Raw genomic sequence first — 18,709 nt, forward strand, 5'->3', positions numbered from 1 at the left:
GTATTTAGGAGTTAGCCAATGGGAAGGGAAGCGCAGCATCATGTTGTAATCTTAATTATGCATAGTTTTCTTAATTTGCAGTTTTCCCGCTATAAAAGATGAAACATCTTTGGGTGCGGCGAGCTCCATGTACGTTTGGTTCTACGGGAACGTCTGATACTTTTGCATGTAATTAAACTGTGCTTTCCTTGCAAACGGTGCATGATTATTTGGCCGATTTTGGGATTGTTTTTATCGTTGGGGTTTGGGTCATTCACCCTACAATTGCATTTTTTTATTATGGAGCGCTATTCTATATGCAAACCACAATACTTCCAATATCATCCAAGCATTCTAAGTGTTGACTTTTCCAAAGAAAACCCCAACACCAGTCAAGGAAATCAAGCCTATATTGCTGCTTATTTGGTCCAAATCTGTCCAGCGGTTTCCGTGCTATGGCTGTTCAAAAACTGCAATTGTACTCATGCAACTCCGGGAAGGAAAACAGTCAGTGATCTGTGTTCGTATCTTTGGCTTACTGCTACTGCTACTGCTACTGGATGCCTGGGTAGTGACGCAATGGGCGATCATTTAAAGATTTTTGGTTGGTGCCGCCTCACCTATTTACAGCAATTTTGTTTTTCCTTGCAATATATAACTTAACATTGCTAACTATTACTTGTGCGAACTGATCCTCTTACGACTATTTTCGGCACCATGGCAGCAGCCTTGGGTAAGCAATCTACCAACACGGATATGGCTAGATTTTATCACAAATCAATCACTGGAAAAGCTGATATTAGTCTGCCATCACCAGCTCAATCCCAAACTGGTCCAAAAAAATTATATATTACAAACAAAACAATCTAAAATCACATTCTCCGTCAAACTGGTGAAAAATCTACATGTAGCACGACAAGACATGTAACCAGTTTTCTTCAGACCCATTAAGTAAAGGTCATCCAGCGGGGTCGGGGGGGGAGGGGGGCACCGGAACCTCCTATCCATCTGATGAACAGGGGCAGTCAATAGATGGTTCATATTTGTCTCCAGAAGCACCTAGGGTCATGTTCCTCACTTCTGTCACGGTGCATCCGACGGAGGACTCCAACGCAGGGGAATCTAAAGCCGAAACTGTCCCCAGTGCACCATGTGTACAACCGTTCATTCAGAATGAACCTGGAGGACTTGATAATTTCCGACAATCTTGTGACTAGGGACATGAAGCCCTGAATGAGAATGATACCAGAGGGCCGGTTAACAGCACAAACAAATCATCTGTTTTGGTGCAAAATCTAACACAATCTGCTGGTTATAATCCAAATTTACTACACAGACTGCACATCACCAATAGATCTAATCCACATGATATACACCACAGACATTTTTTTAAAAAGGTGCAATTCCGACATTTTACCGACCTTGGCCCAGATTCAATTTCCCCTCATCTGTGCTGGAGTCTTTACTCCGGCTCTACGACAATATCAAGGAATCAGTCCAGGACAATATCGTTCAAATTTCAGAGATGGACAGGAAAACTCAAAAAAAGTTGAATTTAGATACAATGAACAAGAAAAAAAAAAAGAGAGGGGTAAGTAAGCCTAGCCAGATCGAAATCGTTTATGATATCCTGGATTTGGAAGCAGAAAGTCTGAAACCAAACAGTCCATCGCCACTTATTGATAGTCATCTGCGGAGTAGTCCTACGTTGCAATTGCACAATGCACCGATTCGAGCAACTAGTCAACTGTATTGGACAAAACATCTCTGATTTGCTTGGGCAAAACACTGAACACAAGACCGAAAACTAATAGAAAGCAACAACATAAAAATACAAAAACATGCTAGCGCAAAACAGAATGAAATCCTCATTAATTCCTGATGTCCTTGTCCATGGTGGAGGCATTTATTAATACTTCTACTCAGGAAATTCATCACTTCTAGTACCAGTGGATTCAGTGAACCAAGAAGAACAAACACTGGTCCCTCTACTGGGGAATAAAGTAAATTAGATTCTTCTTAAAACCATCTCTCAGGCTGCGGAATACTACGCAGGCCCACTTATTGTAGAGTCACCGACAATGACACCACCACCAACATGCCAAGGGTCCAGGTCGGACAGCCTGCTATTACCGCTCAAAAGCGGAACTAGCTCATAGACAGACTTTCGGAGGATAGCATCTATAGGCCTTCCAACAATTCAAGAATCAACGATTCAGGATACAAGGCTGTCAAATAGGCCTGTCACCAAATCAAGTGGAGGGGTAAACATCACCCACATTAATGGTGAACTGGTTATGAATAGGAACAAAGTTCTTGAGCAGTTTCAAGTGATACCATCTTTTCAACCTCTCTGCTCTAGCAATATAATATGTAGAATTCTCACATTTAGATAGTGGCACAACAGGCAGTTACTATTATTCCAACTTGGTCACTAGACTGGTTTCTGAAGAACAAGTAACTTTAAGATCCCTGGTCTTCGATCTATACGGAGGTAAATAATGCTGCAGAAGTAAGGATCTTTTTAGAAATGCCTAACACAAAGGCAACACCAACGAATAAGGTCCTACGACGAGGAATAACGACTACCTACCCAGAGCGGCAATCTAACCTCAGGAGTTGACATGGAGTTGGATCAGGATTGGTTATGGTTGGAGGCTGCGCTTAAGATGTAGGCCAACTCTAGACCTGCACAACAGCAACTTTAACCCCCTACAATCCCTCTAATCTCCTGGAATGTCTGTGGATACAGTAATCTAAGACAAGGCTTTCAAACTTCCTTCTGGATAAACACTCTCTTCCAAGGTACCATGGATGTGTCCCACTTTGATATGTAGTGGTGCCACACCTTCACTAAACCAGCTACCAGAGGCTTTACAGGTCGAACCCCGGGAGGCCTGCAAAATATTCTCTTCTCCGCTTCTGTGAGATCTGAATGATTCACTGGCGCATCTGGGAGGGGTACGTCGTTTCCAGGTGGGTTTCAGAGCAGGTATGGGCACAGTCCGTAATGCTACAGTTATGGGACACTTATTGGAGAGGGAGAAAACGTAGGCCTTTGGTACCTCTGGTACAATTTACATAGTCTCACTCGATATGAGTAGTGCATTTGATAGAGTACACAGAACTCTTGTGTAATAAGCTGCTCGGAAGGTCTGTACCTTTGAAATTAGTCCAACTAATGGCTAATTTGCAGAAGAACACAATGATTAAGATAAGGTTGATGAAAGAGGGTAGTGTGTCAGGACCAGTTCAGACCACTGTGGGTCTAGATTGGGTTGTGTCCTGGCACCTACCCTCTTAAACTTCTACATCAGCAACCTAGAAAAACTTCGGTCAGAGGCAACCACCTTCCCAGTTAAACTCGGTCATGCCAAGCTAAATTGTTCATTTGCCGATGACCTGGTTTTCGTTGATAAAACTGCAATAGGCCTCCAAAGAAAGCTAGATCTACTTTTTACCTACTCTTGAGAATAATCTTCTGATCAACAGTGGGGCGGGGGGATCCAAGATCATCATCTTCTCAAACTAAACTAAAGTGATGGACTGGTAGGTAGGCGCACAAAGCCTGGAGAGGGTATTGTCGATCCATTATCTAGGATACAATCTCATGAATACCCGTTCACTGACAGTATGTAAGAACAGCCTCAAGAGAGAAATCTAGGCCTCCGATCTGTAAATTCCCACTCCTTCCTATAATCAAATACTATTAAATAATATCTAGCCAAAGCGGAACCTTCAATTCTTTAAGTTTTAGACAGGACTACCCTTGATTTGGGTTTATACCTAAACACCATTCAAGGTATAGTCTGGAAAGAGACCTTGGGCCTGTCAAAATCGGTCCCAAATGGCATCATCAGGCATGCGCTGGGTCTAATTTCACTTCCGGCCCGGTTCTAATGGAAGCAATGGTCCAACTACTCAAAAAAGTATTTGCCCTCCCTATACGAGGACCTTGGTGAACTATTAACAAACCAGTCCCTCCAGGCACTAAATATGTTCAGGGTCAACTGTAAGAACATCCTGGAAGTTAACACCACAGAAGAACTAACTTCAAGGCCAATCGCAACCAAAATTCCCCCTCTCACACCCCAATATGAAAAAAAAAAATAACTTCAATATAGCCTGGTCTCAGACAATTGAAGGTCTGTCTCGCTAGAAGACATATATCGAATATGCGAAATACCCCAGAAAAAGAGAGAGGCTCCCCAAATAAGTCTACTTATTTCCTTGCAGTGAAATTCAATGCGTGTATCTACGCTTCCAACTTAACCAGCTCCCTACAATGGAACGGTGGGAAGGTAGCTGGAACGGAGGATGGGTCAAAGATGCACTGTAGATTGTGCAATAGTACGTCTACTTTAGAGGCATTGAAGCACTTGACCTTAGACTGTGATAAGGCAACAGCTATTAGACTCAAACACTTCAGATCTGCAGTGCCTAAAGAGCCCAATGAACCAGTTGGGCTCATCTTGTGTTGGGCGATTGTGCCTCGCTTATACTTTCCCTACACAGCCATTTGGTGGTGATGTTCAGGAGAATCATTGAAATTCCTTAGGTTCTTCGCTATGGACTAACCTATTGTACACAGTAGGCAAATTAACAATGCAACAAATAATTGTATATACTGTGCATATATGTACGCTCTCACTGTTTCAAACTGTTAAGACTTTGCGTTAACCTATTTGTATTCTTTCTATCTTTTATTCGTCTTGTTTTATACATGCTCGATTGTGAAAGGTTTATTTTTGTTTTAAACAAGCCCGATGGGCCCCAGGGACAATCCAGCTAAAAGAGATTTCCACCTACAAAGAGAAACAAAATGCGCAAGACCTAACATGAGAATAGCTGCACTGCTAGGACCTACAAATGTGAGCTACCACTTTCCACCTTCATCAATTCAACACCTCCCTTTTATACCTAGAACAGGATTGTGCAACTTACAATGTTTAGATTAACTTAATAGCTGTATTTTGCCATGGCCACTCAAGTACCGCAGAACCCCCCCCGCCCGATTTTTAAAATCCTTTATCCTACATATCCTCTTGCCCAGTCCTGCACTAGAGACCACCAAACCTTCAAACGCCCCGCCTTCGTCCCCATGGGCTCCAGATGCTGTTGCTTTGTCAAAAAACTGTGCTGGCTAATGTCAAACACAGATACATTTGACTCCCAACACCAAAAGCTTCACCAACAACGGGAAAGATTGCAACATACAACGACCTGAAGTACAGTCTCAGTTTGCATCGCATTCTGGGCAGGAAGCTACAGCAAAACATACCTGGAGTAGCTTTTGACAGAGACATTTCTGGGTTATTTCTTCTTGCCAAAGAGTCCATCAATTCAACTTCATCCACAGGAAGGGTCTCCGAGCCCCGGGATATTGAAGGATCGGCTGGACACAGTCCGCTGGAACACCACGAATCTAACTTGTTTCTCTGATCTGGTCCTTGTCCATAATGCAGTGCTTGTTGTAGGACTTGCTTCTTCTCCTGCCCCTTCTCTTCACTACACAATGTCAGGTCGGGTTGGAGGCTTTGATCTTGGTCCTTCCCATCAGTAAACACTGGTTGATTACACTGACTATCCTCTGGGCTCTGTCTATCATTAAAACATGGCTGTTGGATCCGTATCGGTTGCTGGCATTGCAATTCACCAAACACTGTCTGTATGCACTGGTTCTGTTGTTGACGCTGCCCATCAGTTGACGGTGGTTGAGAGCACTTGCTCTTCATTTGGCTGCGTTCACCAGCAAACGCTTCTTGAAGACACAGGTTCTGCTCCCCTCTATTATCTGAAAGAAGAGTTTGAGGAAATCCACGTAGTTTACATTCTGTGCCTGTTGTCGGATCAACCATCTCCACAGACATGGCACTGTCTTTAAGGTAATCTTGGCCCTTTGTTAGCCAGCTTTGCTTCATAATCTCGGCAACTTTAAGGGGCATGCCTTCCAGAGTGTTCTGTAACTGATCCATTTTTGCCTGCAGGTGCAATAGGGCGGCTAAGATACTTGCGTTTGGAACATGCTCTGTAAGGGGCACAGAGTCATGGATCAGTTGTAGGGTTTGGGACGTTCCCCGAGTGATTGCATCGGACACTGGTAGCGCCATTTCTCCTCCCCAGACCACAGCACCCAGCCTTTCAGAGTCTTCAGGCCGGAAGACAATCTCTGGCAATGTTCTTACAGTAGAGACGCTAGGGATAGGACTGGCGGGGGGTGTTGCTCCAACATGTTCAGACAAGCGCTGAACTTTTCTATCAGCCATTTAGATGTTTGATGTCCAAGTCTCAGGCTTCTGCAGAGGGATAAAATGCACAACATTAACAAATCTGGTATTGGTTAAAACGTGACTCGCTATTTACCCAACAAAATATATACACACAATTGAATAACATGGATTGTCTTTGCTATATAAGGAAAGAAACAAGATGCAATTGTATTGAAGACACTGAGGCGTAAACTTTCCAGTAACTTCTTTACTTAAGTGTCAGCAGCAAGGTTAATTGAGAAAGAAAACGGTATTGAACACATCTGTTCACATAGTGGGGTCATCCCCTAAAGCATGGGTGCACAACATACGGCTCGCGGGCCAGTTGCGGCCCGCCATGCCATTTTGTCCAGCCCGCGAGGCACAAAGACTTTCCTAATGGAGGGCGGCCCGCAAGCAGCATCGGCCGCCCTCCATTAGGAAAGTCTTTGTGGTCTTCCGGGCCGGACAAAACACTGGCCCTCATTGGCTCAGCACGCACGCACCACGTCGCTCCTACGAGCCACGTAGTGCGGGTGTGCTGCACCAATGGAGTGCCAGCACTACGGCTGGCGTGGTCCATAAGGCTTGATGTCGGAAGGCATTTCAGCCTTGGACCACGCCAGCTGTAGTACGATTCCAGTTACCTCGCCAGCGTTCCAGTTTACCTGCCTTCCAGCACGTCTCCGGTAAGAGGTCTGTTTGTGTGTCGGGTCTGTTTTGCTGTATGTCTGCGTTGTGTATGTTGAGATACGGGGGGTGAGGCGGTGTCGGGTGTGCATGAATGTTTTGGAGTGTAAGTGCGGTGTATGTTAAGATGCCGGGTCTGTATGTGTGCATGCTTGCTAGTTTGAATGCGGATTTGGGGGTGTGGGGGGGGGGGGGGGGGGATTCGGGTCTGTATATGGGTGAATGCTTGAGAGTTTGTGTGCTGAGTTGGTGGGGTGGGGGGGGGGGGTTCGAGTTTGTGCCCGATTGGGGATGGGCGCCCCTGATGGGGCAGTGTTTGGTTGGGGGTTGAGGGAGCCATGGGGCATAGTGTTTGGTTGGGGGTGGAAGCCATGGGGCATAGTGTTTGGTTGGGGGTGAGGGGGGCATGGGGCATAGTGTTTGGTTGGGGGTGGAAGCCATGGGGCATAGTGTTTGGTTGGGGGTGAGGGGGGCATGGGTTATAGTGTTTGGTTGGGGGTGAGGGAGCCATGGGGCATAGTGTTTGGCTGGGGGTGAGGGGGCCATGGGGCATAGTGTTTGGTTGCGAGTTGAGTGAGCCATGGGGCATAGTGTTTGGTTGGGGGTTGAGGGAGCCATGGGGCATAGTGTTTGGTTGGGGGTTGAGGGAGCCATGGGGCATAGTGTTTGGTTGGGGGTTGAGGGAGCCATGGGGCATAGTGTTTGGTTGGGGGTTGAGGGAGCCATGGGGCATAGTGTTTGGTTGGGGGTTGAGGGAGCCATGGGGCATAGTGTTTGGTTGGGGGTTGAGGGAGCCATGGGGCATAGTGTTTGGTTGGGGGTTGAGGGAGCCATGGGGCATAGTGTTTGGTTGGGGGTGAGGGACATGGGGCATAGTGTTTGCTTGAGGGGTGGAAGCCATGGGGCACGGTGTTTGGTTCCGGTGAGGGACATGGGGCATATTGTTTGCTTGAGGGGTAGGGGCCATGGGGCATAGTGTTTGGTTGGGGGTTGAGGGAGCCATGGGGCATAGTGTTTGGTTGGGGGTTGAGGGAGCCATGGGGCATAGTGTTTGGTTGGGGGTTGAGGGAGCCATGGCGCATAGTGTTTGGTTGGGGGTCGAGGGAGCCATGGGGCATAGTGTTTGCTTGAGGGGTGGGGCCATAGTATTTGACTGGGAGTGAGGGGGCCATGGGGCATAGTGTTTGGTTGGGGGTGGAAGCCATGGGGCACGTGTTTGGTTCCGGTGAGGGACATGGGGCATATTGTTTGCTTGAGGGGTAGGGGCCATGGGGCATAGTGTTTGGCTGGGGGTGAGGGGGCCATGGGGCATAGTGTTTGGTTGGGGGTTGAGGGAGCCATGGGGCATAGTGTTTGGTTGGGGGTTGAGGGAGCCATGGGGCATAGTGTTTGGTTGGGGGTTGAGGGAGCCATGGGGCATAGTGTTTGGTTGGGGGTTGAGGGAGCCATGGGGCATAGTGTTTGGTTGGGGGTTGAGGGAGCCATGGGGCATAGTGTTTGGTTGGGGTGAGGGACATGGGGCATAGTGTTTGCTTGAGGGGTAGGGGCCATGGGGCATAGTGTTTGGTTGGGGCGAGGGAGCCATGGGGCATAGTGTTTGGTTGGGGGTGGTGAGGGGGCCATGGGGCATAGTGTTTGGTTGGGGGTGGGAGCCATGGGCATAGTGTTTGGTTAGGGGTGAGGGACATGGGGCACAATGTTGCACTCCAAGAGTGAACCCAATAGTAAAGCTAAAACAGGCACAGTTAGGAGATGTACATACTTTGCTTTTTGAGGAAACCTGACTCAACAAAGGCCATACTCCTCTTGGGCAACGCAAACAGCAAACTATAGCAGTCTAAAATAACGGAATGTCCAATCAAGGGTTAATAAAATATATATATATATATAATTTAATTAAACAGACGATATACAATAACTAAATAGAAATAAATTATAACAATGGAAAACGTGCAGTACAAAATGTAAGTTTGAAATGCAAATAAAAATCGTTACCCCTCAAAAACATTCTTTTTCCATGTGTTTAATACAAATTGGGGGTTGAAAAAGCCTCCTGCCACCTGCCGCCCCGCCCACATTTACTTTTCAGCCCACTATAGCCCTCATGTAAGGTACTTTCGGCCCTCTGTCAAAATCAGTTGTGCACCCCTGCCCTAAAGGCTATAAGTGAGCGTTGAGTCCTGAACTCTTCCTTTCCGTTGCAAAGAGCGAGTCTGTGTCTACAAAAAGGTAGACTTAACTCAAAGGAGAACTTTAGAAAACTTGGCTATGCACATCTGAAGTAGAACTGCTAGTGCCTTTAAAACAGGTGTTCATAAAAGAAAACATTTTAGATTGAGGAGGAATTGGGGCAGAAGGAGTGGGAATTTATGCCCCAGTGCATTTAATCGAACAGACAGACAGCTAATAAAACCTCAGTATTTCGAGGCAGGATATTTTAAGCACAAGACATGGAGTCTGCAATTTGCAGGAGCAGAGCAAAGATATAACAGGCCCTGAATTATGCAGAAGATATTACAGAAAAAGAAAATAGTTGGACTAGTGAACACGAATCAGAAAGTCTTGGTGAGAGCTTCCAGACACAACGCCCCTAGGAGTGAGTGTCAACAAAATCAAAGTACAGCATGAATGCCACAGAGTGCGAGACCGGCCCCATCTGACATCCGTACCTGCAAATTGCTTTGGAATTTCCAACACTGGTTGGAGCCCTTGCATATTGTTGCAGTATTGAAACAGACTCGTGGTGTCCTGGAAAAGCCGGGTCCTTTTGGTAGCATGGATTACCCTGTTGCAAGTCATAAATTAGATTCAAATGATTGGCAGATTTAACCAATTAATAATATTTTCTTGATTAGTAAGGACACCCATTTGTAGCAATTGTGTACTAATATTTTTAGGGGGAGATCTTTATGTATTTCCAACAAAAGAAATAACAGAAGTACCAAAGACCTCCCTCCCACCCCCCAGGTGTAATAAATGCAAGAAAAAGTCCAAATTGACTAGAAAAACAAAAAATAAGCCTGCAGCTAAAATAAAGGGGAGGAATTCAAATCTTAAGGTCTTAGGCAAATATCCAACCAAGAGGAGCAAGTTTATTATAAATCCTTGTAAACCATCACAAAGGGGGGGGGTGTTCCCAACTCTAGGGAGCTGCCGAAAAGTCTGGCTGTCCCACATGATGGGCAGGGAATGGTGGCGAGGTAGAGTACAATGGAGGGATCCAACTCGGAGGCCAGGGTGAAAAGTTGACTTGACCATCACCAGACTAAACAGACTAAGATGACTGCATTCGGGAAGATCGTTAGTACGATGCATGCCCGGGTGTCTACGGGTTTGCAGTCCATAGTAGTTCCCTCTATCACGGGTCTGCAGTCCAGCTACCCAGTCTACTACTAGGGAAGGAAGTTTGCCCCATGGTCTTAATGGGGGTGGAGTGGTGGATATACCTGGGTCTGTGACCACTATAAATAGTTTATTGCCGGAGGTTGTTAGTTCTAATAACGCAAGGGTTACAATAGGTTCACAAAAACAGCCAGAGGCGGTTGCTCCTAAAGGACCGGATTCTATAAACAAAGGAAAAATGATTGGGTGGTGAATAAACAACAAAGGTGATCAGGCATCAAGCCTCAATAGGACGAACCTTTTCAACATCTTTAAGAAAATCCTGCTCTTAAAATCTATAACTTCAGATGACATGGATGCTATTGCACTGCCCGTTTTCAATAATCTACGAATGGTAAGCAACTTCCATTCCGAAACAGCAGTTGATATGGTGAGAGGTCAAGAGAAAAGTCTAGAGTCGCTGGGTTTTAATCTGGTGGCACTTCATAGTGCTACAGAGGCAAATACTTTAATGAACCCATGGCTACACCCGTAGTGCTGGCTGGAACCTCCCACTCTAACTCTCCACCTGACTCAAGCTCAGTATTGACGCTCATTTCCAATCTTTTAAAATAATGAACAAGTTTGGTCTTGGCTACAGCCAGCCCTTAAGACTTTGGAGAATGGAGAATATAAGACAAAGAACAGGGTGTGCATGACACCATTGACATTGAAATCATCTCGTTGAATGCGTGTGGTGGTGTGAATTTGACTAAATACATGGCCAATCATTCTCCAAATAGCTTTCCTTGTAATTATATGTTCCAAGAAACCATGAACCTTAATCAATCTACTATAGAAGGTTTTCATACCTTCTTGCGTCCTGCAGTTATGGGAACTGGGGGTCGGGGGTGGAGCGAGACCTAGTGGAGGTTTGACTATAGCGCTAGATTGTAACTTGGGTTTAAAATGTGACATAGCCTGTAGCAAGGACTGGCTATTAGGCACTATACTGCTCTTCGAGAATTCTTTGGAGTCTACTCTGATACTTAACTTGTATTGGAACCCTCTCAGGGTCCATATTGAAGAAGGTCTGAGAGGTTCTTTGTGAATGGTACGAGTATGGAATAATAATGGCGCTATCCCTAATATTCTCCATCCCAATGTTAAACGCGGAATCTGATGGGATCTTTTTCTCGAGGAATGGGATCTGGCTATACTGGACCACCCTCCCAGTTTTGCTACATCAAAACATACTTGCCATAGGGGGACACATAGTTCTCGGATAGATTTTTTTCTACATCGCCATGGGACTTAAGAATGATTATCCACGCTTCCATAGGGGGGGGGGGATCATATACCTCTTTCTTTTACTATGACTACACCTACTCCTACTACCCATCTCAGGCCGGATAGGATGGGGTTAAGTATTAGTAATCAAGGGAGGACAGTTAACTGGACAGAAAAACGATCACATGGTTTAAATGTCTTCTTATGGACTCTTTGATGGATAGGATATCTTCCGACAAGGTGTGGACTGGTTCCAAGGTCCTGAGAATTCTTATTACAACATTATACTGGCCTGCGCTTACAAGGTCAGTTAACGGGCAGATAATGCCAGCAACAAGCTAGGCGGACCCGCAAGTGATATTAGAGTTTATAATTCTAAGCTATCTAAACCAGGGCTATGGCCACTCTCAAAAAGCAGGGCCTTGAAGCATCTGAGTTTAGGGTCTTAAAAAGAATAATCATCCTTAGGAATAAAAAACTGGTTAGAGCTTTGAAGATCGATCAATATCTTAGGTTACACCAGAATATGTTCGAACAACTTTGTAAAGGGAAAGGATGGCAAATTTTGGTCCACTGCCAATAGGACCCTGGATACCAACTAGGAAGGGCAGGGGGAATTAGATTGCCCAATACATGCAGACGTTTGGGTGACCCACTACTCGAAAAAAAATGTGCCTTGCCTAAAAAAATTCACCGAAGCTGGAGGTCTTGACTTGGCACCCCCTGTGGCTGGCCAGTGCACCTGGGACCAGGATGACATTTCTTGGGCTATAAGAAAACTCAAGTCATCTCGTGCGCCGGGGCCAGATGACATTCCACCCTTTGTTATGATGTTGCTTAATGCATGGGTATGAGCTGGCATGGAACACTGAGGGCGCTTGGAATGTTTGCCTATGAGGTTCGCTCCAGAGTTCCATTGCTGTCAGTTGAGCCTGGGTGATGGGACCCAGTGGTCTATCTATGCTCAAGAGCTCCTGTAACATGCAATAAAGAACTTACAAGTAACTTAAGTCTACAGAAGCGGGTATTTAACATTGGCGACGAGGATTTTCAAGAACCTGAAGCATAAGCAGAGTAAAGCGGTGGTGTGGAGCAGCAGAAGAAGAGAGAGGGAAGAGACCACTGCCCCCAGCCATCCTGAATAAGTCCCATCACCTAGGTGCCCAAAGGCAGGGGGTTAAGAAAAGATGGGGTGTTGAAGCAGTTAATCCCATTAAGATGGTTAATATACCAAAAGATGATGCGCTGGATGAAGCTGGAAGTAAGCTAAGCAGAGCGCGTGAAGTTTGGGAATAAAGAAACCCCAGTTGGGCCAGTTAGAGAAGTTTGGAACGGGGCACCAGGGTAATGCAAGCAGGAATACTCAGGGCCATGGTTGAAAAAGAAAGCTCTGGTGTCCCTGGTGAGGACCTGCCACCGATTTGGTTAAAAAAGGAAGAAGCTGGTCTATGAGCACTGCAGAGATAGTGAGCTGTGGTGTGCTTCGGTAGTCTTAGCGCAGGGAGTGGAGCAGGGCCGTGTTGGCTGAAATGGGCAGCATAGTGGGCACTGGAGTGCATTTAAACAACATACCAATGCCAGCTCATACCAAACTAGTCCCACACCTCCTCCCTTCTCTGAATAACGTTAACAATAATGCAGACCCTAAATCTCTAGTGGAAATTTTCAATACTGCCATGTCCCAGGCCTTGGACTCAGCCGCCCCACTAAAAATGCGCAAAGCCAGACAAAAATCCCACCTCAACGCATGGTTCACACCTCAACTTAAAGAGTTAAGATTACAGAAAAGAAAATTGCAAACGATTTGGTGCCACTCACCGACTACTGTCAATAAAGGATAAATTAAAAGAACTCTCCAAATATTACAAAAAAGAAATAAACACAAAAAATACATATTCAATGATAGAATTGCAAAAGCTAGCTCCAATACTAAGGAACTGTTCTCTATCCTACGTGAAATGGAAGCCCCAAACCCCACCGGCAGACACTGTCCCCAAGGACAAAAGCCATTGTGCACTGCAATTCAAAAAGTCCTCTTAAACAAAATCACTACTCTCCAACAGAAAATAGCAGTCAAAAAAGCCTCTCTGCCCACCCCCCCCCCCTCTGAGCAACAACCACCCCCTGACACAGGGTGTAACACAACTACACCATTTACCTTTAAAGAAATCTCTATCCTTGACACAGAAAAAAACCATTCTCTCTCTAAAACCATCTAACTGCAAGGGCGACAGCTGCCCGGCACAAATCATAAAGGATGCGGCTAGAGACCTTGCTCCATTTATCTCCAAGCTTATAAACGCTTCCTTTAAAACCAATACAGTACCTAATAACCTCAAAGAATCCTGGGTCCTGCCCCTGCTTAAAAAACAAACACTAGACCCTACCAACTATAGACCAATTACCACTGTCCCCTTTCTACTTAAAATTATTGATAGAGTTGCCTATATTCAAATTCAGGAATACCTAGAAGTTAATCACCTACTAGGATCACGACAGTCTGGCTTCCGCCCACTCCACGGCACGGAAACTGCCTTGCTAGACCTTTAAATTGACGAGTTGAAGGACAAGGGACAAACAGCTATGCTACTTCTCCTGGACCTCTCTGCAGCGTTCGACCTAGTGGATCATGCAGTCTTATGCACCCATTTTAGGTCGGCGGCGCACTTCTCAGGGGAAGCCATAGCCTGGGTCCAATCCTTCCTGGCTAACAGGACAATGCGAGCCTTTTCCCCACTAACGGCGGCTGACCCAACTCAAATCTCCTGTGGAGTACCCCAAGGATCCTGTGTCTCACCCACTATGTATAACATCTTTACTAAGCCTTTGTTCGACAAACTGGACCGACTGGGTATCACCTACACAAATTATGCAGATGATACCCAGATCCTCATTCCCCTTTCGGGCAACTTTTTGGAGGACACAGCCCCAGTAAACAGAGTATACCTCCTCATTCAAGCATGGATGGCACCTCATGGCCTCTGCCTGAATGACGATAAAACTGAGATACTAATCCTAGGCTCTGAAACCAACAAAAAACTTAGCCCTAAATACACCGCCTTCAATATCGACAACAATCTCATCAAGGTGATGCCAGTGGTCAAAACACTAGGCTTCTATCTTGATGCCACCCTCTCCCTTAAGAAACAAGTCAACTCACTTGTATCCTCCACAGCTTATACCTGTAAGCTTATCCGAGCTTGCCTCTCCACCCAGAGTTGCATCACCCTCGCCAATGTCCTTGTAATGTCGAGATTAGACTACTGTAACGCTCTCTACTCGGGGTCCAACAAAAATATCATCGACAAAATACAAAGAATGCAAAATAACACCGTAAGAGCAGCCTTGAATATCCCTACGAGAGAACACATCTCTAATGCTAGAAGAGAGGTTCATTGGCTAAAAACTTCTGACAGGATACTTCTCACCTCCAAATGCTTAAACAACTTGGCCCCACCCTACCTTGCTGAAAGGATAATTAGAAGATCGTACACATGCCCAACGAGAACTACCAATGCCCATACCCTGGAAACGCCTAGATTTAAACGGGCCACAACTGGAGGATCTAGCTTACCAGTTATTCCAGCACAAACTTGGAATGCACTACCGCATGACCTCAGAAAGGAACAACCATACCCTAAATTTAGACTCAATGTAATTAAATGGCTACGAACGAATGACTGTTGGCGTACCTTCTCGGTACCTTGCACTCCTGTCTCTGCTGCATGTCTCTTAACTTGCTTCCTTCTGTATGCCACTGTAACCACCCTGGCAGCCTATCTTCAATCTGTCTTGTATATTATATGCTTCTTTGTACACATTATGTAACCAAGCTTAAGTTCTCTTGACCTCCACTGCGCCCGGCTACCTTATGGGTTTGGCGCGCAATACCAAATAAACAAACAAACATCCAAGGAGTCACCAGAACCTCTACTAGAGTATGGACAAAGGCGTTTCCGCTTTGTAGGGGTTCAGAAGGTGTTCCGTGGGAGTGGCAGCGCCTTACTTTGGGATGCACGGCTGACTATGCAGTGTTGTGATATGAAGTTGAGCGTTGTGCCGGCAGAGCTCCGTCAGGCACACTAGCTTCAGTCCATATGATTATGTCACAGGGCTAGGCGGGAGTGTTCGAATTGAAGCGCTCACAATTCCAGAATTCCTGGCGTGTGTTTGAGCAGCCGAAGGTCCGCCTGAGCATTTCGTATGTCTAACGATCCTCAGAATAAGGGACCTTGCGACGTGCCCTTATGTCTCCAGGAAGAAGGAAGTGTCAGGCAGCTGCCTGGAGAAGAGGTTTGGAACGCTTCAGAAGTGTGAAGGCCGCCGGAAGCAAGGACTACCGAGTAGAAGTCGGCAGAAGAAAATAGGAAGAATAGTTGGAGCACTAACTGCTGGATTAAGGCAGAGGACCGTTGACCAGCACGTGAGGAAGATTTGAGGACGGAAGTCTGTTCGTCAAGAGTGTCATTTCGAAGTTTCCAAGTGAAAGGAAGGATTTTATCTGGAAGCGGTACAGAGCACAATGCAGAGCAAGCAGGAAAGCTGCTTGCGAGGGAACATAGTGGGAGAACAGTGCATGAAGATGAAGGTTGCAGTGCTAGTCGGGACTGATGCCACGAATGTTCGATGCGTATGAGAATGATGAGAAGGAGGAAACTTCGAACAGCATGGTGTATTCTTTTCTTTTTGTTCTCGTTCCAAGTGAATATTTTGCTAAATTTTAAAGGAATAATGTGTGCATGGGAATTGCGGGAGAAGGTGAGAAGTTGGGTGTGAGAAGTCATTTGCAGGTAGTGATGTCGAGAAGTTAAAGTAAAAGTATCAGAGTTTAATTTTCTTGAGGCATTTTAGGTTAAAAGTGGACTCATTTGGACTTCATGGACTTTTAGGAACATAAGGTGCCACTTTGTTGCCTAAAAGCTGAATGTTCTAGTGTGACGTGTCCATAGTATGAAATATCTTTGTGTGTTTGTGGGCGAGTTCCGCAAAGTGTCAGGTTGTGAGGGAAATGGCGTCTCCGACTATATGGGTGAGTGCCACAAAGTGTAGGGAGGTAGCGCCTCCAAATGTATGTGGGTGACTGTCACCATGGTGGTCAGTGGTATCTCCCTAGATGTTTTGAGTTGCATCATCTGTAAAAGATGAAATTTCTTTGGCATATTTCTCCGGAATGAATATTTCCTTGAGAGCTTACCTTGGCATGGGTGTTGCTCTCTTGGTGGTGTGATTTAAGGAGAGGTATGCATATGTTGGAAGTGTTCAGTTGGTCCTCCATCACAGCGCTTTTCCTTGTTAGGGCTGTCTGTGTGAAGGAGGGATGGGACTGTGTTGGACATCTCATGTTTGGATTGTCATCGGAAAGGGAGGAGATGCGTTATGATGTTGCTTAATGCATGGGTATGAGCTGGCATGGAACACTGAGCGCGCTTGGAATGTTTGCCTATGAGCTTCGCTCCAGAGTTCCATTGCTGTCAGTTGAGCCTGGGTGATGGGACCCGGTGGTCTTTCTATGCTTAAGAGCTCATGTAACATACAATAAAGAACTTACAAGTAACTTAAGAAGTCTACAGAAGCGGTTATTTAACAGTATTCATGGAAGACCCTGGTTTGTGGGACGGCCTCCTGAAGCCCATGTTTAATTACATCTTTGAGACACACACTGTTCCTACCTCTTGGCTCCAGTCAATTATTGTACCCATTCACAAAAGGTGATGCACTTGACCCAAACAATTATAGGCCCATTGCACACAGACACCACGAGTAAAGTTTTTTCCATCTTGCTTCAAGTTGGCTTTAGAGAGAACTTGGGTACTACCTTAAATGCAACAGTACTGGCTCACTCAAGACACTCCGTAGATTATACACAATCGGGGGATGTCTTTTTAGCCTCACTGGATCTCTCTAACACACTTGATGGTGTTATTAGACCCAGGCTTTGGTCTAAAATGCTGGCTATGAACACCCCACGTAAGCTTGTCCAGCTCCTTGCTCTTCTACATACCCATACTACAATACAGGTTCAATTGACCAAGGAGGGGATGCTTTGTCAGGAGATTGTTTCCTATGTGGGTTCAAACAGGGTTGCACACTGGCACCTATACTCTTCAACCTGTATGTGTGTCATGTGGAGGGATTGGGAGAAGGGCCCTTCCATCGCACCCACCAGGTTGGGGAGAAATATGATAGAATGGTTGGTCTTTGCGGACGATTTTATTTTACTGCTGTTGGTAGTACACTTTGAGAATCATAATTCTCGTCACTGTGTTCTTAAAAGGAACGTATTGTCCCCTGCAATTATTAGTATAGGCATTTAGGTTAAGATCTCAAAGGACTAAGAATTTGGGACAAAGGGGTTGGAGCATGTTTTATAGTAGAGATACTAGAAAGCGAGATCCAACAGCAACCTGATCCACTACACCATAAGTCAACAGCGGATCTGTAAAGATTAAAAGGAGTATAAAATAGTATGCATCACTCAATAAAACATGAAAATAGCGATGATGGAATGAGACCCAGCAATCGCCCCACACTTTTCGAAGTTAAAGGGGCCCATATTTCTAGGACAACAGAAAAAGTGGTTGAAGGGTCCTCTGAAGTGTGAGAGTGGAGAAGAGGATCCCGATCCAACACTGGTAGCCCTGGGCGTGACATGCTCGCTAAGTCACCAGAACTAGGTGAAGAGAATGTTGATTTGAGAGCCATCACATGAGCAAAGAGTGATTTTAAGGATTCTGAAAGTAAGCTACTGAACAAATGGATTTGGATAAACATGCCACTCTGCAATGTAGGTCAGCAGTACAAGAGGACACAAACGTATCTGGTCGAACTTTACAGTCATTGGGCCTCATTACGATTCTGGCGGTAGCCACGCCGCTATTGGCAGCATGGCTGCTGCCAAAATCGGGTCCGGGTTCCCAGAATGGGGAATTACCGAGCCATTCCGAGTTCGGACGAGGGCCCGGTAATTCCTCCCTCCAGGAACCCGGGCCCAGGCCTTCCCCATTCCCATTTCAGCCCCCCTCTGACATCCGGGGCCTCCCCTTGTGCTCCCCCACCTCAGTTGCGCCTTGAAACACCTGTGTATAGACATGTTTATAAATGCCATATAACATCTGCACTACCAACCCAGGAGCTGAACAACAGGATAGTATACCCTTGGGCAGAAAAAGATAGTGAACAGA

General features: G+C 45.7%; 1 protein-coding gene across 1 annotated transcript in view; it reads right to left on the reverse strand.

The window, feature by feature from the left end:
* Nucleotides 1–18,709, reverse strand: part of LOC138565335 (zinc finger protein 397-like) — a 46,900-nt gene that overhangs the window by 20,353 nt on the left and 7,838 nt on the right. The window contains exon 2 of the mRNA XM_069642971.1: nucleotides 5,261–6,275. Within this exon, the coding sequence (XP_069499072.1) occupies nucleotides 5,261–6,245 (985 nt within the window). The 5' untranslated portion in view covers nucleotides 6,246–6,275. The remainder of the gene's footprint in view (nucleotides 1–5,260; nucleotides 6,276–18,709) is intronic.

Source organism: Ambystoma mexicanum, chromosome 1p (assembly GCF_040938575.1).
Source record: "Ambystoma mexicanum isolate Mex_15411 chromosome 1p, UKY_AmexF1_1, whole genome shotgun sequence".
NCBI classification, from domain to species: Eukaryota; Metazoa; Chordata; class Amphibia; order Caudata; family Ambystomatidae; genus Ambystoma; species Ambystoma mexicanum.